This window comes from Falco cherrug, chromosome 13 (assembly GCF_023634085.1).
Source record: "Falco cherrug isolate bFalChe1 chromosome 13, bFalChe1.pri, whole genome shotgun sequence".
Lineage (NCBI taxonomy): Eukaryota > Metazoa > Chordata > Aves > Falconiformes > Falconidae > Falco > Falco cherrug.
Genome location: NC_073709.1, coordinates 8,010,245 through 8,033,155, shown reverse-complemented (window position 1 = coordinate 8,033,155; position 22,911 = coordinate 8,010,245). Strand labels below are relative to the sequence as shown.

Genomic DNA, 22,911 nt, shown 5'->3' with positions numbered 1-22,911 from the left:
TAATGAGAGAAGAGGAGGAGGAGGAGAGTGGGAGGTAGGAAGAGTCTTACAGAAGGGATTCCTGGGAGAAGATAAATGCAGAAGTCCAAGGGAAAGCAAAAGGAAGAAAAAGAGAGAGGAAAACAACGTGCAGTCAAGGTAAGGGAAGAGGGAAAAAAAAAAAAAAGCAGCAGGGATGATACATTTCAACACCATTCAAAGAACTGCTGTTTCCCAGTGCATGACATTTGAGATAAAGAGCAGGCACTTCTAAGCTGGCAAAAGTCATACACTGTCTGTCCCCACTTTTTCTGACAGCCCTATCCCAAATATAAAAGTACAGCAGAAGAAACCCCAAAAGGACAAAAGGAGGTAGACACACTTTCAAAAATATTCTATAGGTGCAGTGAAACTGAGCATAAATTTGTTAAATCACTAAGAATGCATGGCAAGTAATATGTATGTTATATATAAAGCAATAAACTACATAACATCCTATGTGTCACCTTTTTATTGTTTTCTTGCTCAGAATCTTCAACAGCCTAAGGGAAAAAAATATATATACATTACCCAAAGAAAAAGCAATAGGAAACACTCACAGTAAGGAAAAAAAAAAAAAAAGAATCCTCAAAACGTTAATGCATTTAGCAAAAAGTATACCCTCTTCCACCTTCCTGTGTAGCTCATTTGTCCCATACATTTGCAAAAATTTGCAGTTTCTTCCAAATTTGGGTACACAAGATAGGAAATTCAAAAGATAGCTAGCAATGGGAATAGGAGGGAGGATGCCAGACAGTTAAGCCCAAACCAGTGCTATCACTAGAAGCTGGGGTCAGGAAGTTTCAGCAAAGAATGAAAGAATGACACACCCAGGCAACACAAAAGATCATCAGATCCATATATGCAAACTGCCCAGGCTCTGAAAGCTTAAGGTTGACTGTGGTAAACTGTGCTTTACATGTCCACATTTGGAAAAGGCCTGTCTCAAGATGTTATTTGGAATGGGACAGTCTGCTGTCTGTCTTCAATTACAAGCTACCACTACTGAGAATCTTAGACCGATAAATGTTGACTTGGCACTGAATATACATTCCTAAAGAATAAAGATCAAGCCACTGATCAGCAAAGAAGCAGAGAAGTTACCCAAGGACATATGCTGAGGATGAGTGACTACTTTGAAAAAAAATCATCAAAAACCTAAATCCCAAAACACTCAGGTAGTTAAGGACCAGCTGACTTAGTAAGTGAAACCAGCCCTAGAGCAAAGAACTTAAAATGCTACTTCAGTGGGAGGATTCATCAAAGTTCTGAAGAAGCAAAGATGTTGACTTGAAGAGATACCAAGAAGGTCGGTCTGATGTCTCAGTGACACTCCTAGAGATATACTGCGAAGGGCCATCTGTGCTGTGAAAGATTTTCATACCTATACTTCTATCTGGAGTAAGATCCAAAGGTAGCCAAGACAGGAGAGAAGTGGCCAAAACAATTGAGTGACAGAGAAGCATGATCTGATAAGGTACCTTAGCACTCACATGTGGATTTTTTTCTGTAGCAAGCAGCAATAATGCCTTCAGTGTCCGAGCAGGCTTAATTTTTGAATTCCAATAACCTGTATCTAATTACTGCCAAGTAATATTCAAGTTACTGAGCACAGACTGATACACTGTACTATATCAGATATAAGTGGAATAAAGGGGACTTCTACCCTGTCTGCCAGCTGGCGCTCTGGTACAGCCTCACTGCCATACCACCCCACTGGAGAAGGATTGTCCTACTTGGCCTTCATTGCTGTCGGTGGAAAGGAGATTCTACCCTAAGTGTTAACGACCCAGTGAATCCCTGTAACAAAGACACAGGATGCAGCCTTGCCAAAAACCACTGTTGAGCGAGGAAGCCAGTATTCCACCTCATATTAGGGCTCCACAACTGAGACTCAAAGATCAGAGGTAGGAACTGAAAACTGCTTGCTGCCTTTAATTAGCATTTTTGCTCAAATCCTCCACTTGTTTACTCCAATTCTGTTTCCTCAATAAATGTTCTACCTGAACAAGCAGAGAACATTTTTGACTACAAAATTTTGTCTTCTCGTGAACCTAGAGCTTAGGAATCTGGTGAAGATCTTGGGTTTGACTCTTCTGACAACATGTGCTGCAATGCTTCCACAAAACAAATGTCTTTTACACCCATCACCACAGAAAGCTGCCAAAGAAATGTATGTAAGAAGAAATCCCACCTTTTTGACACTGATGGCAACAGCTTCTTTTTGACTGTAATCATCAACAGTAAGGTCACTTCCAAATTTGTACTCTGGATGAGCTTCTTCTTCCTGGTCAGCTGCACAGAAAAGAAAAAAAGATCAGTGCAAAAAACACAGCAACTGCTGGTTCTCTGTGAGAGGTGAAACAAATGACAGTTGAATACACAGGTTTGGGTTTGGCATTTTTTAAAAACAAGAAATAAAATCCAGGGTAGTAGATTTCCAAGCATCAGTAGTAAATTACAGCTAAGGCCTGAGATTCTTACAGCTCTGACGTGGTTAGTAAGAGAAATTTTTACTGTATTTTTGAAGGAATCCGTAATTTGCTTAGCGGAAGTGTAAAAGAAACCAATAACCTACCAACCCAACAGGCTTGGGGAAATAACAAGAAATAAAGACAGGGTTCTTTGAAAAAAGATGTAAAAAGTTGCTGGTGTTCAGGCTTCTCATGTGTATTGTTAGAGCCTCCTTATGTGCCCCTATTACAGGGAATCATTTTCATTTGTGTTTAAGGTGATTTTCCATTAGAATTTAGTGTACTCGAAGCTGAAAAGTCCTTTTACAAACACAAAACCATTAATCACATTATTCATATGGATTTAAACAATTTTAGAAAACATTTATTTGAGCCTCCTGGTAGTCTAGCACATAATTAATAACACAGCACAATAACAACACTATTAGAAATAAGTATCCCAATGGAAATCAGCCTGGAAAACAACAGAATCTCCTCCATGCTCCTTGATCACCGAAAGAAATATACCAAGAAGCTTCTCCAAAAAATAACTGTACTTCAGCCTTTTTTAGCATTGCAAGGAGAGATACTAAGATTTGCATCACAAAGAATATCTTTTCATGAGGACCTCTACTGACTGCAACAGCAGTGGCTTTGTACTGGTTGGGGGTGTGTGTGTGGGGGAACTCAAGGAGAGGACCAAGAGGCATGACATGGGTCACAGGACAGTACCATGGTTCAGTCACTTGCAGGTAATGCATGATTCACCTCTTCTGAAGGTGGACATTTAAAACAGACAAGGTGAATCGTACCCTAGATATGTCTATTTTTCTCTGTTGGCCATAAACACATTCCACATCACTGGCTCTGAGCTAGAAGTTTACACTGAAGATACCCAAAGTTTGGCAAGAAAAATCCTATCCCTCATTTTATCCTTATAAAGTATAATGCAATAATCCAATCTGGTGTTGACACAAGTAGTAAAAATACTGACAAAATCTGTTTACAAAGCAAAGATCATAGCTTCCCAGTCTGTCTCTCTCACACACACACAATGAAAATCTGATTTGGTTGCTGCTCCAACATGACTTTTGAACTTTAAGTGGAAGTTACCACCCAAGCTCACGTTCCTACCACCGCCTGCCACAGAGCCAGGAGCAGCTGCGGTATGTATCTGAGATGAGATGGTAAGGCTGGAGATCAGTGGTCCTGCACTGAGCCCAGACTTACTGCTGCTGCCACAGACCGTGGGCATATGGGTAACGGGCATACTAGCTGCTCATGCCAGCCTACTGATTTACCACAGGCAATGTTTGAGAGCCCTTCTCTATAAAATCCTTACCACTTTCTATTTCTTCTTCATTATCATCCTCAAGGATATTTACAGGAGCAGTAGTTTCCCCAGCCTCCATCATCTTTTTCAGAGCATCAAGCTGTTCTGTTAATAAGAAAAATAAAAATAAATTAGCCATGACATGAAACAGTTTGTAGCACAAAGAAATACATGAGAACAATCATAAATGGTTCTCTGATCCCAAGACGTACTTTTATTTAATGGGTTCTCTAAGTTTCCATTTAGCAATAAAATTTTACAGAATAGGAGCATCATTAGACATACGCTGTTGTTAGAACTGATAAGCAGTCAGTAAGGACTGTATCCAAAGCTCACTGAAGTTAACAAAAAAGCCTTTGAAGCAAGCATATTCCTTCTTCAAAGAATAAATAGACCCCTATCTCTTTGGTGCTTGATCTATGCAAATGGAGGCAAAGTGCTTGGATTTTATGTTCCCATGTGCATTTCAGTTAGATAGTATGAACATAGTCATGTATGACTGAAGTCAGTGGAAGGTCTGCATGCTTATCTTTGAATTGAGAAGGACCAGGGTTTATCACTACAGCCATACTGGAAACTAACACAGCAACATTATTATTGAAAGAAGATAAATATCAAAACTGGCAACAACAGCAAAAGCAGCAATTTGAAATTCCATTTCATTTTATGCTTATCCTGGAAAACCCCAGCAATGCAAACATACCAGTGTAGGCAGAATTTACAAGAGATTCTATCTGCGTTATATTTTAGCTCAACCAGCAATCTGATAAAAGTCCCGGGATTACATTTCTAGGCCTATCTATGTCTATGTTACACGCTGATATCAATGCCCAGAGTCTGGCACTCATTCGAAACACAAGGGCAAACAAAATGTTATTTACATAGAATTCATATTCTTCCAACACTAAAGTACAAGCAATTTAGAAACTTCAGTAACAAAGTATCTTTGTATCTATCTAGACTTTCATTTAATTTAATACTTGACAAGCTTACTTACTTTTTTCTACTTCAGGTTTGAGCCTTTTATTCTTTATGAGAATCTTTCTTTTGAGGTCATTAGGAGAAGGTAAGGCTTTACCTGGATCAAGCTGTAAAATAATTTAAAGAAAAGGCTTAATAAGAGCTATTTGGCCTCTGTGTCCCTGTCTGGGATCTTGACTTCAGGACAGCAATAGTAAAGGGCAGTGAAGAAGCAGTGCCGCCTCAGGCCAAACCCTGGGAGACAGTGTGACTGCCGTTTTATTGTTGCTTCTGCTTCTTCACCATCCCAGAGGAAGGCTGTGCTCAGGTAAATGTTGCTGGCTGAATCCAGCATGTTGGTCTCCAGCCTATGCCATCCTCAGCTGCACTGCTCAAAACGTCTCCCTCCCTCTCCTGCCTGCACAGAAGCAATCTGCAACTCCTCATTAGAGGACTTTCTACTTTCCCTCTCTCCCTGTGGTTCACACAGAGTCCAAGTCACAGTTTAGCCCATTATCATTTGATCTCTAAATAAGTCACCTTTTATGGTCCCTTCAAGCTGCAATAACGCAAGTGCGGCAGCCCACACATAGTTGCAGAGTAGAAATGGGCTGGCACTGGTGAATGGAAAACTACCCAGTTTTTAGCTAGGTAATGAGGACTATTTCTGCCACTAGGGCTACAGGGTCACATCTTCAGTATTTGTGAAAGGCAAATGGCAAGTTTCACATACACCAGGAAGTACTACTTTAAGATTTGTTCCAGTTTGGGGAAGGAGATAAAATATTACTGAGAAAAAAGAAAAAGTACAAACTCCTCTGATTTAAGTCCCATCACATCACTGAGGTTAAAAACCAGAGATTTGGGCATGGTAATTAGCACCCTCTCTACCTCAGGCTGGTAAGACTATTAAGCGGGGAGTCGCTGGTACTACGGACTGTAGTTTCCTGTGAACTAATGATACAGGAGTAGAAGATATTTCCAGGACTAGTAAAAATTATTAGAAGACATAATCAGATATTCTTAAGATATTCTTATTCTTAAATCCAACTCTGAGCTGTGCAGAAGCAGCATGTTATATGAAGAAACAAAACAACAAAGCACCATGACTTGAAACCAAATAAAAGCAGCAGAGGTGACAAACAGCCCAGAAAGAAAAAGAAAACCAACCACAAACAACCCCACCCAAAAACCAAAACCAACAAAAAATAAACCCAAACCCACAAATCAACCCAGTCCCACAGGAATGGGTGCAAACCTCCACAACCACCAGGCTAGCTCAGTCATGGGAGTTCCAGTGTGCCGGATGAAGAAAGAACAGCTGTTCCCGAGAGCACCTGGGTTGTGATTCCACTAGATGTCAGTGCCGCAGAGCTCATTTATCCCCAGGCTTCCAAGATGACAGTCTGCATCCCCAAGCAAGGGCACAGTTGGATGCTCATTTGGACAAATAATTGCTTTTGCTTAAAACCAAATCTGCTTCAGCCACTACAACGTCTCTTTTAAGTCCACCCTCCTCCATCGACTAGTTGAGGTACCAGAAAGCAAGGACTCATAAAATACAAGTTTCAAGCTCCTCCTGCCATCTCAGCAACATTTGCTTTGTGAGCAGCTAGGGACTGGATTTACCCATGAGGAGAGATGGACACAAAATGCAGAAGGCTCAGTCTCATGCTACAGAGCAGAGGCAGCTGAGGCTAAACACTGGGCCTTGAGGTAGCAGCATGGCAGCCTTTGGCCAGCCGTATTTTAGGCTTCCCTGAAAGCCACTGGAAACTGTCATTTGTGAGGAATGTGGCAAGGTGCTACATACATTACAGGGGAACACTACAGATTTACTTCTCTGGGATGCACTTTTCAGGGCAGCAACCTGATATTCACAAAACCTTGTGCACTGCCATCCCTACAACACGCAAGGAAAGCCAAGAAAAGCACAGCTCTAGGGATGATAATGCCGGGAGCCCCTCTGCCAGGGTCACATGGACAGGAGGTGAAAGGTAAGGCAGAGTCCTCTCTGCTGTGGTCCCCCTCAGCACTAAAAAGCATCTGCAGGTTTTGGGTGGCTGCTGGCAGACGGTAAGCACGTTCCTCACGAGAGTAAGGAAAGCCTGGAGGAGTAGCTGCAAGCACTGGGTAACAAGCTATTAAAGTCTCAAATATTGTGTTTGCGAATGAGTGTCTTTTATTATCTCCTGCCATGCAGGAGAGAGAAATGTGTGCAGATTACAGTGCACTTGATAGTCCAAATGAGACTGCAGGGAACTCTTTGTGCTTAATTTAATTCTTCATGCAGTAGTGGGGGCCACCTAGACTGTAGGACCTGATCTGGAGCACGAAACATGCCAAGTGAGGCTGGGAAGAGGTTTCCTCAGCTGAGGCCATGCAATTTATAATTAACTGGTTTTCAACAGTGACTGACAATTTCAGAGTTACGTATGACCTGCAAATACAATATATGTGGTGTATTTTATGTACGTGCTGATATTACATCACACATCAAGGGGATGGATTTCCCCAGGCTGCTCATCAGAGCCCTGTACAAAACAGATTAAACAAATCAGATAAGGACAAGTTTGTAGCAAAAAGCATAGACACCCAAAAGCCCTAGTCATTTTTGAAAGAACAAGACTGGCAGCACACAGCACTACAGGTGATACGATCCCAGTTTAGCATCTCTTATAAATACAGCTAATATAAAAAACAACTGGTAGAATATAACATACTGGATGCGTTTCTAGAGGCTGCTTCAACAGGAGATCTCCAAAAAGATCTTCACAGTACTTTGACATCTTGTACTGTTGATATTTGCTAGAAAAGATCACGTTAATTTTTAAATATAAAAAAGAAACCACTATTACTGAACAAAACAGAATACTAAGTAATGTAGACATCCCAAATTATATACGGCCCACTTTCTCTCAAATGAGAAGTATTAACTTTACTGTAATTATTTTGTCAATAAAAGTCTATTATCTGACATAGATGAATTAATAAGAGCAAAAAAGCAGATTAACTGAATCCCACACAGCTAATGGAACATCCAAATATATTTCACAGCTTTAATGCAGATAAAAATACTGCCATTATTAAGCTAGACAAAGATTGACTAGTATATTAAACTATAGTCTCTTCCAAGTGATATTCAATATACTTGCATATCCCTACACAGTTTTCAAGTACACTCAATTTTTAATATTTTTGAGCTATATCATCTCTGCCATATATTGCACTATAAAAAAAAAAGAAAAAAAAAAGTGCACTGTATACCTGCAGTGATTTTCAAATGAAAGAATGACAGGATACTCTGATGTAACAAATGCTGTTTCCTTAATGGCTTGAATTACATCCTATAAAATACAATAATAGACTGGATATTAGGAAAATTTCTTCACCGAAATGGTTGTCAAGCATTGGAACAGGCTGCCCAGAAAAATGGTTGAGTCACCGTCCTTGGCAGTATTTAAAAGATGCCTAGATGTCACGCTTAGGGTTGTGGCTTACTGGCAGACCTGGCAGTGCTGGGCTAACGGTTGGACTTGGTGATCTTAAAGGTCTTTTCCAACCTAAACGATCCTATGATTCTAATAGGATTCAAATTAGAACAGATCAAATTACAATCATACTGAAAAGATTTTTTTATTCTCCACCCCACCCTGAGAAACAGAGACCCCAGTCTCAAATGCACCAAGTGAAGCCATGCTCATTCTTCTCCGTTCCCCTAAAACAACCTGGACTGAGCACCCAACAGATGCGTCACTGTGCCTGCAGCATGATGGCAGCTTCACCCAGAACCCATCAACACTACCACTGAATCTGCTGCCATCTTCTCTTGCCCGGAAGAATTTCTATTCCCAAAGTAAATCCGGCATCTTCAGGCTTTTTCCACAGTAAGGAACTTCTCAGACAGTGGAGAAGATATTCATTCTGTGGTGCAAAGAGCCACAAGATGTGAAAATATGGGGTAAAAGAAGGAAGCCTGCTTCCTGCAGTTTCTGTGGAAAGGCAGACCTAACACAGGGGTATATGACGTCAGTCAAAAATGAGCCCTAAGATCTAGGGGCAAGAAACTGCACCTATGGAATCTGTCAGTTTGTAGCAAGGGAGCAGTGTCTGGGTGCTAAGGAGGGAAAGGTATCCTGCACGGATTCTTCTCCGGGGGTTCTACTGGGGCTTACTGCCAGGTGTAGAGGTCAGGCACCTACCTTGAAAAGAATATCTGTACACATTGCTTTTCCATGCGTTATTATTGGTTCCTGGTCTTCACCTTTGCCATCCCAACAGTCCAGCTCAACACACCTAAAGACCCATGAAAAACGATGTCAGCTTCCTTAGTGTTTCCGTACAGGCAAGCTATCTGGGATGTGTTCTGAGCAGTGATGTTCAGAGCAGTAAGTTACAAAGCAGTTTTGGGCATTACACAATTCCTTTTAAGCTGCACATCTGTAATTTCAGACTGCTTTTATAACTTCGGTTATACTACCCTAAATATAGTACGTGTGAGTCAATACATTTACCCCTGAATAATAATGTTTTTAGCACTGTAACACTCTAACTTATTCTCTTACTCAGTTAACTATGACACATTCCAGTATGTCAAGAAATGAAGCAGGAAATCATAATCTGATTCTCATTTACATATAAACTTGTTAATTACAAAGCAGAAAGCCCTCTGAACTTCTTCAGTTGTCATTCTGAGATCAAACTTCTGTTCTGTTTCTCACAAACTCTCTCCTGACATCAATTGCTACATTCTGCTGCCTTTCAACATTTTTTTTGAGAGAAAAATGGCATCTTAAACATGTGTATTTTCATTTACCACATTCATAAATTTATATATTCAATTATGCAATGTATCAACACCAAGGTATATTGTGTAGGTTTAAACTATTAGATTCACAAATATTGAAGGCTGTTATCTTCTGCTTCCAACCTGCATCCAGCCAAAAGCACTTGTCTGTACATCTCCACTGAAGACTTGCCACCAAACTGCCTGCCTGTTAAATACGTATTGTGAGAGGAACTGATGAAATAATGAGCCAAAGGATGGTCCATCTCTTGATATAATTCCAAACGGTCCAGGAAAACTGGGGCATTTTCATCTGACATCAAATATCTGCAAAACCCATCACTTGATATGACTCCTAGAAGGAAGAAGAAAGCATGGGGAATTACTACTAGAAATTTATAGCGGGCAGGAATCAAACTGCCTCACAGAGCAGGAATCCTAGAACAAAAGCTATATTTACATAGGCTTTTGCAAGCAAAAGAAACTTTCCCCTTCCAGTGCTCCAAGCTGACCAGCAACTGTGTCTCTGGTGCAAAATCTGCCACTGTGTTCCCAGATAACAAAAGAAGAAAAATCAGGTGCCCTCCTAGCTCACTATCCTATGTCCAGCACTCGCCACTAGTAGACCTAAGGCATCAACAGGATGTGAAGGCGGCAAGTAAGTAGTGACACCTCCTCAGAATACTCCCAACAATTTGGGGCTCTGGAACTTTGTAAGCCAGAAATTGTGGGTTTGCATGTACCAGTCTTCTACGGTACTTTTCTCCACTCTCTTATATTTAGTCCTGCCCTGACTGCCACATTGCTGTTAATCAGCTTGCAGCATGTGCAGTGACTGTTCTCCACTGACAAAAACAAGTGGAGGTATACCTGAAAACGATTGTATTTTTTCATTTGCAAAGCATTAGGAAAACCTAAGGTATCTTCAAGTTTACTGTTTGAAATGCAGGTTGATTCCTTTATAATGAACGGCAAGTAATTTTCTACAATGAACACAGGACATACAGTAATTCAGAGGATAGAATGCATAACACTTGTCTCATTTCTCTGCTATTATATGCTTCATAAAGTATAAAAAAATGATATATCAAGGAACAAATTCTAATGAAAAGAAAGTAAGAATAAGCAGTACTACAATATCAGTTTTAAGGTGGCCCAGAGAATGAAAAATTATCTGGGGTTGGAGAGAAGAGATTACTCACAAAGAGTCACTGCAGAAGATGGTTATCTGGCACTAATTTGGAGATTGCTCTTCCTAAAGTCATGTATTAACACTCTGCTATTGTTAAAGCACAGGTTGCAGCATTCTTATTTTCATTTTCTTTAAGACTGCATTTTCTCTTATACAAGTTAACTCCAGTAATCTTGCTTTTTTTGTTCTGCTCCTAACTTTGAAAAAATCCTCTACTGGAGCTTAAATTTTCTGTGCTCAGTGTCAGCCAGAGGTGAAATGTTGTGGAATGTCTTATTCTTATCTTCTCAGCTGATACTGAGTTTTGGAAGAAGGGGGGAAAAGGGAGGCAAAATGGAAGTTTCAGCTTTAAGAATGCTTTTATTTTATTAATCACCGTGCATCTAATGCATCATGCAGTAGAAAAGTCACAGCTGGGCAGGTGTTCTAGACAAATAATGGCTGAGACTTAAGCAACTTAACAGAGCTCTGTGCTGAACAGACTGGTCTTCATATGTTTGACATGAACTGACCAGGTGGAAGAATTTGCTTTTGTAGTGTTCTTGAGCAGACTCTGGTTACTAAACCGCAGCATTAACTTGTGCAGCTTTATGTCTTCTGTTACTGAAGTAGCTTATTGCTACTGCCTTGTGCATCAGCCTTGTTTCTTAATCTACATAATTTAGCAAAAAAGGGTGCCGAGTTTAATTATTTTACTCAGCAGCAAAGTTATATGTAAGAAGAGGAAAGAGACTGCAGAGAATAGCCACTGGTGAGATAATTTCTTGCCATCTTTCCATACTAAGGTTCAACACATTGTATGAAATCATTTTTCTGATTGCACTGTGAATACAACCAATGGACTAACACTGTAAGAGGACACTGCTGTTTTTCTGTTGTTACTCTCCATAACCCTATCCCTGCAGCAGCTTTACCAAATTTACTTAGAACCTGTTAGAAATATAAATCAAAAAAACCCTAAATAATTAGCCAAGATTCAATTATTGACTAAAATAATAAGCCAATGTAATTCCCTTGCTACAGCCTGGTGCCTGCAAAATCCTCTTCTTTGCAAATTACTGAACATTGTTTTCCAGTTCTATATTAATTTCCACCTTCATAAAACATGTTTTTACATTTTCCACCCCTAAGGAGGTGGCCGCTACATTAGTATGCCTTCCTTATTTTGGCAGATATGTGAAATACACTGGCATCAAGAAGAATCACAGATGAGTGCTTTTTTAAGAAAAAAAAAAAAAAAAGGGAAGAGTTTACTAAAATCAAGTAATTATTAATACCTGGAGAATTCTACTTCATGTAGAGAGGAAGAGAAGTAAGTTACACTGCTTGTGAGTGGAAAATCCTCATAACATGTACAAAATACTTCTAGATAAGAGAAATACCTCCTCCTCTCCCAGGTGATGCCTGGAAAGTCCATGTTTTCACACTAATAAAAAAGCAATCTATTAACCCAGCATACAATGCAGCATCTGGAGTAGCATATACAGTACAAGCTCTTCCCCTAGCGGTCTGGTCAAAACGACTGAAGTACTATAAGGAATGGTGAAAGCTATACATCCACCTACAGAAGGTTTCCTTAAGTTTGTAGTCTGAGGAACACACCCATAAACTCTTCCCAACCGTTGGCCTAAAGAAAGTGAAAGGTGTTGCTGCGGAACGCATTGCTGGTGTCAACTCCTGTGATCATAAAGCAACATAAAGACACACAGGGAACCCAACAAGGCCGCAGCACCAAGTGAGAGCTGCCTCGGATTTACTGAAGCAATTTAAGATACTGCTTCCTCCTGTTGTCTGCCTCTGATGTTGCACATCCTTCAGGAGGAGCAGGGGAAGCACTAGCAGATGTGTAAAAGCTATTCTGCCTCTCAAGTGCTAGCTTGACACATTAGCCTAAATGTCTAGAAGAAGTGCATTCCTGTTAGGAGCTGAAGGCCTATGGGCTTTGCAAAGCGCAGTCTCCTCCTCTTCATGCTATGATGAAAGTGACTTCCAGCAAAAGGGCATGGAGGACAGGCGGGGATAGCAATATTTTTAATTTCTGTAGTTGATCCCAAGCTATTTCAACAGAACGGCTAAGAACTGGGAGCTAAGTTCAACTACTGACACCTCCAACACCCATAGCAGCTTAGGACACAAACAGCCCAAGAATGGCTTGGAGACACTGCCTGCAATCTTCTTGCTCAGAGAAAACATTTTTCAACGCACCACTATTCTAAGCTAGGCTGCTGCCCTCAAGCACTATACAGATGATATTGTAAGAAGGTGGATGTATACCCCCCATGGCACACCTGGTAATTTTTTTAATTTTTATTTTTACACAGTATCTCTTTGCAGCCTCTCTGAGACCTCACCCATAGCCACATGCATGTTACCTTGTGGCTAGGGGTCTCTGTGTTGTTCCCTATTTACTCAATCCTAGCCTCTCCTATTTTAGTATCAAGGTGGCCGTCTTTGTAGCCACACTGTAATCTGGATCAGGGAAACAATCCTTTTAAAGAAAAGCTGATTTTGAGGGGGAGGTATTTTTCATCAGATCCGTTTCCTGGTATAGTTTACTGGGTGGCAACACAAGTGCTTGCCCGCTGATCACAAGGACTATAAGCTCCCTTTTAAAAGTCTGGATGCTTTGGAACAAATTCCCCAAATATCTAAAAAAACAGTGAACACTGAATTCCCTCCCACATTTACCTTTACTCTTCAAGTCTTCATCTGGCTCATATGTCTCAATTATCTGCATGGCTCTTTTTGTGTCATAAAAGGGAAATAAAATTTCATTGAGGCGAGGATCTCGTTGATGCTAAGGTTAGAAAACAATGGAATTCAGCAAAACAATATAGTGCATGGCTATCATCCAAGAGCATTTCATTACTGCAGATGAGAAAGAAAGAAGTGGACATTTAAAAAAAAAAAAGCGCCCTAAAATTTACAGACTATTCAACAGTAACTTTAGCTTTAGACAGAAAACGAATCTTAACTTTCATAAGAAACCTAGGCAGTTTGACTATAAAAAGATCTCAAAAAACCACAGTCCAGTGCATTCATATAACTGGTCCTGCTCTTGCCTGTTCATGAAAGTAATGATTGCACGTCATATAAGTGCAAATGAAATGTTGAAAATAAATAGCTAAATTTCTCCTTTGCAATTTCTCTCTCTTCCTAATCTTTTTTGCAGGTCATGTAAACTGACAGACTTGACTGATGGCACTGTAATCACCTCTGCAAAAATGCATGTCTTCAGCAATATCTACAGATAAAGTAAAAATTAAAAGTAAAATAAAGCTATACTATAAATACAGAATTTGAAACCCAAGTTTAGAAATATGCATCTACTGATGATTATTGATGAATCATGGAAACATTGCATTATTAACTATTCAAAAAACAGTGCAGGTTCTTAGAAGAAATATGTACAACTTAAAAGAGCTTCACAGTATCATCTCTTCAATTCACAGTAATTTACAATATGAGGATTTCATAATATATCTAATATTTAGATACAATTTAGCAGTGATTTCTAATACACTACTAAAACTCGAAGTTTTTAAGTTTTCACTTAATAGTGTGCTATGTAACTTTTTTTTTTCCTCCATGCTGGATTAGAGCTGCACACTGTGTGCCTGATTCTCCATTAAAAGAAAATTAAAAACAGAATTGAACGGAGTAGTGGCATGTAAGCAGATGCAATAAAACAAAGAAATAAATGTGACTGAAAACACTTTTACCCCAGTAGGTGCAGTTTTCAAGCTTTAGTTTAAGCAGAATCCAGAAATGTAACAGGCCACCCCCATATTGGCGATCAATAATTTGGAGTGGACAGGATGGTGTTGATATGGCTTGGCACGGCACTATCAGCATTTGCTGTAATTCCTTATGTGTAAACTTTTCAACATTTTTTTCATGAAAAAAACCCAATATCCAATCAAAAACAAGCACTTGGTCTCTTCTCTTACAATCAATACATTGGTATATGTGCTTAATTAATTCCGAGAAATTACAACCAATGCCAATTTAATCATGCATTTAAGGAGGGATCTTTCAAGTAATGCTACTGACAGTCTGCAGCATCTAAAATACAGCAGTTTCATTCACTACAGATCAGCTATCTGGATATCTAAGTAAAACTCAGATGAAATATGATATGAGAGCAGATGGATGCAGGACATAACTTGCTAAGCAGCGCACAACACAACACTGGCATGCAACACTACAGTCTACCATGACAAATGACAAGCTTTATACCATTAGTGACAATACACCACTTCAAAAAATTGTAAGAAATAGTAGGGAAGCTTTTAACTCAAGAAAAGTGCTCTTCCCCACTCTCTTTCTTCTACAGTTAGTCACAAGCAAACAGAAGAAAATAAATGGGATAAAGCAAAAAGTCTCCTCTTTAGAACAGTCCCAGACTTATCAGAAGGAGCTAAGAGTAAAACATTACTCTTAAAGTATTAATCTTGTAGCAGTGACTATCACTCATTTTTCCATTTGAACAAAAGCGTGTCTTCATTTTTACTTAGTTTAAAAAAATAAAGTAAAACTGACAACTGATGAAGTTTTACTTAAAAAATAAAAGGAAGATTGCTTACTAGTATCTCATGAGGCAACATTCTGCACTACTGAGCTTGTTGGCACAGGAAAGTTGTAACACCAAAGCTGATGAAACTAAAAAGCATGAAGTTTCGCCTATAAAGACAACAGGCCCTAGGACTAATTGTGTATGTCCACCAAAATTGCATTTGGTTGTTCTAGTTACTTATACAGGATGCCCTTATGCTGTAATAGACATTCTTAACCATACGAGGGTGACCCATCTAAAAGCATGGGGAGGACGAATGCCTGTATGGTTCTGCAAAGAGAGAAAGATCATTTAGCCTTCCCAGCCTGGCCTCTAGTCTCCTCTTTGAGTGGATACAGAGATGCACAGCAGTTCTTAATGTGCCAGGGCCAAATGCGCCTCTTGAAATTGTTCTGTGCAGTAGTAAGAAGGGTGTCCTTTCATGGAGATGAAAACCAAAGAACAAGGGAAGGAGGGAAAGCAAGGAAGTGGGTAAGAGGAGGGGAAGTGCGAGAGAGGGGGATGGAAAAGGATCTCCTCATACCTCCTTCCCAGAAGAAAGGATGAATCCTGGTCAGACTACTGTATTTCCATTTTGAGTTACTTGGCTTATTAATTTATTACAGCAAAGCAAGAGCAAGTCTTAACAGTAATGATTTTGGTTCCTTTTCTACATTTTTTTTTCAAATTGGATGTTAAAAAGAAGACGACCTAGACAAAATACTTGGTGCCTGAAAATAATTACATTTCTAAAAACTTCCCAGAAGCTTTAATACTGATGCACAGTTAAATCAGCTGTCAGCCAGCAGCATTTAAAAGTCAAATTGGAAAAACTCCAGGAAAGTGGCTCACCCTCCCCTCATACCCAGTAACATATCCTCATGCTCCCTTACAAACCCATAATACTTAGAGCTTCTGCAGCATGCTTAGGAAGTTGCTGAATTCAAAATAATTCAAGTTAAAGACTCTCATGAATATAACTGCTTTGCCAAGTAACTCCCCTCTCCTATATAATGATAATAATCCTTTGAAGTTTTCCAGCATTAACCACCACTGCTAATTGCAGTGTTGGCAAGCTGTCAAAGGGACAGCAATGATCACTTCAGGAGGGAAATTCTGGGTCATTTAGCATCCTTCAAATCATTACCAAAACTTTAAACTATTTGGAGACCAAAAGACCTCCAGCAAAGAACCAAAGGCATTAGTTTCAGTCATCAGAATTAATGCCTACTCTATAAAACCACTTGACTAATTTTTCCCAGCACTGGCCACCAACTGAAGGGCCAACTACAAGATTTTGAATCACAAAATGTGTTGTCAGTAGCAATGTAGTCAACAAGATGCATCTTTCTCCAATACTGTCCCTAACACCGATTGTGTAAAAAGAACGGCTAAAACAATAGAGACCAATTTTCAAATAATGATAATAGTAATCTACTGAAAAATGAGGATTGGCACTAAGAAAAATATTCAGAAGCTAATATGGTTCAAGGTGGGGGACAGGGCTGGGTGCTTCAAACAATGAAGTGTATCTATCACTACAGGTGAATTAGGGGGCTGAGGTATTTTAAGGGGATAGTTTATAATTTAAATCCCATTATCCTTTCTCCTTCAATGCAGAAGCAAAAATTACATGCTTTAGCTATGACTCCAGTTCTGCAAGCATTTAGACATTGAACTTTGTAAATAGCTGTGAAAAAAGAACATTTCACGGTAGTAAGATTAAGCATGTACTCCAATTTGCTAATAGAGAGTGCTGTGTGGATACAAACTAAGGGCCCAAGTATGTAACCATTAGTCCTGAAGCTATTAATCTTCTCACTATCTTTTCTTTTTGATTACTCTTTCTACATGTAATTCAGGTTTGGTGAAAAGCAAGGCATACATTCCCTACTGAAAAAAGAAAATTGTATTCTAAATTTGATATATAGGGAACTTACTGCTTGAATCTTCATACAGCAGTATCAAATAAATATAACAATACGTAAAATGGATTTATAAGTAGTAAAATAATTTTAGATGGAGAGATTTTTGGTAACGCACCTGGTCCCTAAAAGATCATGCAGAGTGATAAAGCAGCTATCCATGTTATATTTCCATTTTTTTTCCAAGTTATTGTCAAATCTACATAGTGCATTTATTGTTGCAATTCCAAATGAGTCAGTCTTCTATACCTTACTGTGCTTTAGGAATAGAAAAAAACCCAACCCTGCACTGTTTATTGAACTACTTCACACAGTCATGATGTTTTTAAGAAACACTAAAGACTCTTGCCAACAACTGTATACAGCAATATTTCCTCTTATTCTACACACATAGGATTTTAAAAATCATATACAAACTCTTAAAATACCCTCTTAGCTCTTATATTTGTAATAGATTGAAATAATACTGTTGAAAAGAATCAAACTACTGTTTATAAAATCCGACTTCATTTTTTCTATTATTCAAACAGATTAGCAGGTGTTGTTTAGCTGTGGCCTACAGGTAAAGTAATTGCTTATAATAAAATACTGGGTGTATTTTAGTTGAAACTGCACTGAATGTAACAGTATAAAAATGTATAAAACACACATAACACACAACATAACACAACAGCAAGTAATCAACAGATGCAATCTGCAAAGCCAACATGTAGAAAGCACAACATACAAGGTTGGAGCTGATTTTTGCACCTGGATGTTACCATAATGGAAAGATCAGCAGATCAATAGCATAGCAAATAATGGCATGATTCATGCAATGGAAAGATTGGAAGAAGCAAGCCACTGCAGACAGACTTGTATGGTAGTTAATGTATGAAAAAGCTTACTTCATTTAGAAAGCTCACTAATTGGTCTACCGTTAAATAATCAGTTTTGTCTCCATTGCTGAAAAGAAATTTATTAGAGAATGTAAGTTTTCATATACGATGCTACAGTAGGTATGATTTACATGTTGACATTGTTGATACTTTTAAAACCACCTACTTTTCTACCTGAAGTAGCTCTATAATCTCAAAATGAACAGTCACAGAAAGCATACTAACTGTCTATGCTTAGCACAGTATATCTCCCATACTTCCTACAATTTAACAAACTTTACTTCATAAAACAACATGTAAGTCCTCCAGCTGAGAATAAATTGAGTGAAGAAACTTTTAAAATTTCAATTTTCTTATTTCATTAGTTCCCATACTATGTTAATCACCTAAAGGAGCAAGTTAAAATTACAGTAGTTAGTAAAGCCAATGCAAATAAAAAGTTCCAGGTGCTTCCTCTAACCCATGTAAAAGTTGCTTTAAAATACAGAATGAACTTTTACATTAACAATCTGATAGGAAAGGAAGGGGAAAAACATAGACTTGAATCTACTAGGAATCAAGGTTAGATAATCTTTACAATTTTCTGAAACTATTAGATATGGACTAAAAATAAAGCAAAATGAGTTTAAAGCAAGATTATATTACATTCGAACTTACATCTTCTTAAAGAGGTCCTCTATGTCAGTTCGGGGACATATCTTTTGGGTGAGCTCATAAAATTTCTCGTAAGTAAATGCTGCAGGCTCAATTTCATCATTCTGCAACAAAATGCAAAGGTACATTTATCCAGCAAAGGAGAGCTTACGTGCTTTCTTCCCAAGAGCATCAGAAAAAACAACCGAGAACTGTTTTAGCTCTTTACCTAGTATACGTTTATCTAGTTTCTTTTGTATTTTCTGAAAAAAAGTTCTTATTCATCTTTATCATAGATCTGTTCAACATGCTTATATTCTGACCCTAGAGTAACATTCATTCTACAGAACTGGAAAAGAGTCTTTATTTTAGTTCTGAAGCTTAAAAGAAACCACAAAAGTCCAAAATCCTGTACAAACTTCAGGATATTTATATTGAAGCCAAGGAACATGGAGAAAAAGTCCCAGGCTTGGTGCAATGGTTTTAAAAAGCAAAGCAGTTTTCATACAGGGGCATGTAGAACTTCCGTGAGGGAGGGAACACAGGGCTAACACATTCAGTATCAGGTCCTCCTCTGAACAAAATGGGAAGTGCAACACTGAAGAAAAATTTCATCTCAGGTGCCAGGTACTGCTCCAGCTGAGAATTTGTATCTTTCTACAGCCCCCTCTCCCTGGCTGGAGAAAGCAAGCTGCTGAGCCTGCAGGGCTACCCCTCATCAAGGGCCAAGCACCAAGGCCTGGAGCCTCCAAAATCGAGAAGGGAGACTGCACAGGGAGTAAAGCTGAAAAAAGCAGCTGCGACTGTAACCAGCTGTCACCTCTCCGGGGCTGCTGGCAGTGGCTCCCACTGTGAATGGGGCAGTGGTTCTCCAATGGAAGGGAGCAAAGACCAGGAGGAGTCCAAAAACGGCAACTGAGAGGACAGCATGCAACAAAAAAAAGTGTTACGTGCATGTTCTGTGCTCATGTACTTCATATAAATGAACAAAAGGTAGCCTAATACAGAGAAGAAGGGAAGTCTCATTTAAGAGGTTTCAGGACCACTGTCATAGAGATTTAATTACATTTTGGTTTTAGTAAACAACCTTCAGTGATTAATAAGTTATTCATGAACAATAGGCATGTTTTTATGTGATGCAAATGACTTAGATCACAGCTACAAATGTGAATGATTCATCAATTCATTAGTATACATAGAAGTTGTTCAAAACCACTAAATACCTTTCCACTGGGAAGACCTAATTCCTTAAGTGCCTGAAAGATCACTTTTTCTGTTTTACCTGATGCAAAGGTTCTGGTAATGCTAAAACAAAAAAAGTGGAGAAAAAAAAAAAAGACATGTTAGTCACTTTTTAAACAGTCGTTTCTCTCTCTTGCTTTTACTGTCAACATTTTCCTCTGGCTTCAACTGATGAATGTAAGCAGCCTCCAAGTAACTGCAGTTGAAAAAGTGCTCTAAGCTTCACAGAGCAGCACTGCTCTGCCTGCAAGCTACGTATTAGGAAATACATCAAAATAATGAACTGCAAAAAGAACAAAAAGAGGGTTTTTTTTCCCCAATATACTGGAATACACAGCCATGCAAAGCATTATTCTGTTGGCTCTTTTAAACTCTCTGCATAGATAAATGACTGTATTTAAAAAGCAGCAGATTCTACAAGTGAGGAGACTCGTGTCTCCAGCCATTCCTGGTGGTGGGGACTTCCCTTCCCTTCCAAGCATTAACCTGTCTCCTAGGTCACCCATAAGACAGGCATGAACCATTCCCAATGGCAGCTTCCTTCTTTCCTTTTCAAGCAGCCGCTGCTAGCAGGAGCCCCCCCAGATGCATGCCAAATCTCATTCCCTGCCCCATCACCAGCTGCAGTGTTCATTCTCCACCTTGAATGCTCTCTCATTCAAGCCATTATAAATATCCCTGTTCTAGATAGATAGACATGATATGCACAACTTGTTTAGGTAGGTCTCAGTTGCAACCAAAATATTTCCACCAAACTGATTAACATCCTCTTTCTTCCACAAAACAGGGGTGATTTTCACCATGCATATGACTGACAAACTGGTTTTACTTGAAATTAAATAAATCCAATTATAGCTTATCTATTTGGTGTGATTAACATGAAAGCATTTGGTCTATTTCCATTTCCATTTGAGAGGAGTTTGGATGATTTCTAACTCTGGAGAAATGGATCCAAACTTAACAACTCTCCTCCTTTCTGCTTAAACTAAAATAACATGTCCCACAACCCCTCTTGATTTGGGTGTCTCAATCTGGAGAGAAAAATTGCAGTCTGTATCCAGTACCTATTACTAATGCTAACAAAAGCTGGACATCTGGAAAGACTCTATAGTGGCCCAGTAAGAATATGTTGCTCTTTACCATCAAGTGAGACAACCATTTGCTGAGACTTTTTGTTAATCTCATGCATACTAAATAATTTCACATGGTCAAAGATGTGAAACAAACTGTTGCTGTTATTTGTTGCCATAGCAATTCACAGCTGGTTTTCTCTCCAAAACACTCTAAACCATCTATGTAAATATTTTCATATTAGTAAAATCAAGATCAGGAAGTGAAATATCTAAATGATAAAATGAAATTTTAACAAATCTTGGCTTCACCTCCTCCCCCCCCTTTTTTTTTTACTGGGTTCTTACAACAGTTAGATTTCTATATCCCTATTTAGGCACTAAATAAATTATTTGATTTTCCAAAGCTGATAAGTACTGAGATGTTTTCACTAAAATACAGACTGAGTTTAACTTTAGGCACTTGTTTCTTAAAAAAATTTCAGACGTCTATTTTTCTACTAATTCTAGACACAGAGTAATGTTAGCTCTACAATTTACAACCTGTAATGTTAGCCCTACTATTTACAACCTATCTCCAGCTCTGTAAAAAAATTCCACATCAATTCTAATGAACGGGTCCCCAGTAATAAGTGTCATATAAAATGTGTAATACTGGCATAAGTAATTAATCAGAAACTGTGAGCCAAGACTCTGTCACTGCAGGGAACTCATTTTTGATGCCAAACTGTTTTTTATTTCACCAAAGATGACGGCAAACATAGCAGTAATTTGTAATGAGAGCAGCAGTCTAGAAAAGATAGCATGAATCAAAAAAGATTGTAAAAATACTGCATAACGCTTTCATTTTGCTAAGGACATTGTAAATAAAGTGACTTTTCCCTTTATCAGAAAAGACTTAATTCTAGCAGATTTACATTCACCTTGCATGCCTTGGAAGAAAATTGGCTGCTTCAGATGCAGGCAAGTTACTGGCTGACAAACACCTACAGGTGTTTACTCCTTATGCTCTACAGTGGTTTGGGGCTTTTTATGGTGACATGTGAATGTACTTCCTCATAAATATTTAAAATATTTCCCAAATCTGGGACTGAAGGGTATGAATCTATTGTACTTATTGAGGGATTAAATTACTTGGTTACTTCAGACCTTCACCACTTTCCAACCATTACTTCAAAAATCAAGCCAACACAAACTGTTCAAATCAATCTTTTATCATGACTCCACTAAATGTATCTGTTTCACTAGAACTGGAAGTACCACTGCCTAAACTGCACAAGAAATAACCTAAAACCATGATTTCCAACCATCATCTAAGTATCAAAAAAGATTTCTTCCAGACACTCTGCAGTAATCAATATAAAATATATTTAATAAAAATTGAAATTTCAAATTAAACTACTGTAAAACAGATTTAAGCCTCATTTTTCATAGTTCAGCTTTTTCTTTTTTTTATATATTTTCATGGTTAGAAGCCAAATCAACTTAAATCCTTTGAAATTTAGTTATACAAGGGATAAGCATAGATTGAGCAAAGCTAATTTCTAAGCAGGCTCTAGCTGAACAGGTGCAATGCATATGTAGAAAATCCATTTTCTGCCAACAGAAAGCTGCAGAAATCAAGTAGGGGTTTTTTTGTGGGGTTTTTTGGGGGGGGTTGTTTGTTTGTTTGTTTTTAAACAAACACTGACGTTTTCATTCATCATTTACAGAAGTGTTAAAATCTGAAAATAAAAGATATCTCACCAAATGCCCTGTCCTTGTAAGGTCTGTAGATGTACTTCTAGACTCAGACCGCTAAAATTTATGAAAGCCCAAAGGTAAAACTGGTTGCTCTCCTACGGTTTTCACACTACTGCCAGAATT

General features: G+C 38.7%; 1 protein-coding gene across 7 annotated transcripts in view; it reads right to left on the bottom strand.

Annotated features, from left to right (window-relative positions):
* The window catches only part of PLCB4 (phospholipase C beta 4), a 208,918-nt gene that overhangs the window by 53,155 nt on the left and 132,852 nt on the right, over nucleotides 1-22,911 (bottom strand). For 6 of the 7 annotated variants that reach the window (XM_055725825.1, XM_055725824.1, XM_055725827.1 and 3 more), the window contains 12 exons: nucleotides 19,957-20,038; nucleotides 18,758-18,858; nucleotides 18,110-18,167; nucleotides 13,431-13,539; nucleotides 9,695-9,905; nucleotides 8,967-9,060; nucleotides 8,032-8,111; nucleotides 7,488-7,572; nucleotides 4,802-4,892; nucleotides 3,814-3,909; nucleotides 2,213-2,313; nucleotides 486-521 (listed from right to left, as the gene is read on the bottom strand). In XM_055725825.1, coding sequence (XP_055581800.1) covers nucleotides 486-521; nucleotides 2,213-2,313; nucleotides 3,814-3,909; nucleotides 4,802-4,892; nucleotides 7,488-7,572; nucleotides 8,032-8,111; nucleotides 8,967-9,060; nucleotides 9,695-9,905; nucleotides 13,431-13,539; nucleotides 18,110-18,167; nucleotides 18,758-18,858; nucleotides 19,957-20,038 — 1,144 coding nt within the window. The remainder of the gene's footprint in view (nucleotides 1-485; nucleotides 522-2,212; nucleotides 2,314-3,813; nucleotides 3,910-4,801; nucleotides 4,893-7,487; nucleotides 7,573-8,031; nucleotides 8,112-8,966; nucleotides 9,061-9,694; nucleotides 9,906-13,430; nucleotides 13,540-18,109; nucleotides 18,168-18,757; nucleotides 18,859-19,956; nucleotides 20,039-22,911) is intronic. The other variant, XM_055725828.1, reaches the window with a different exon arrangement.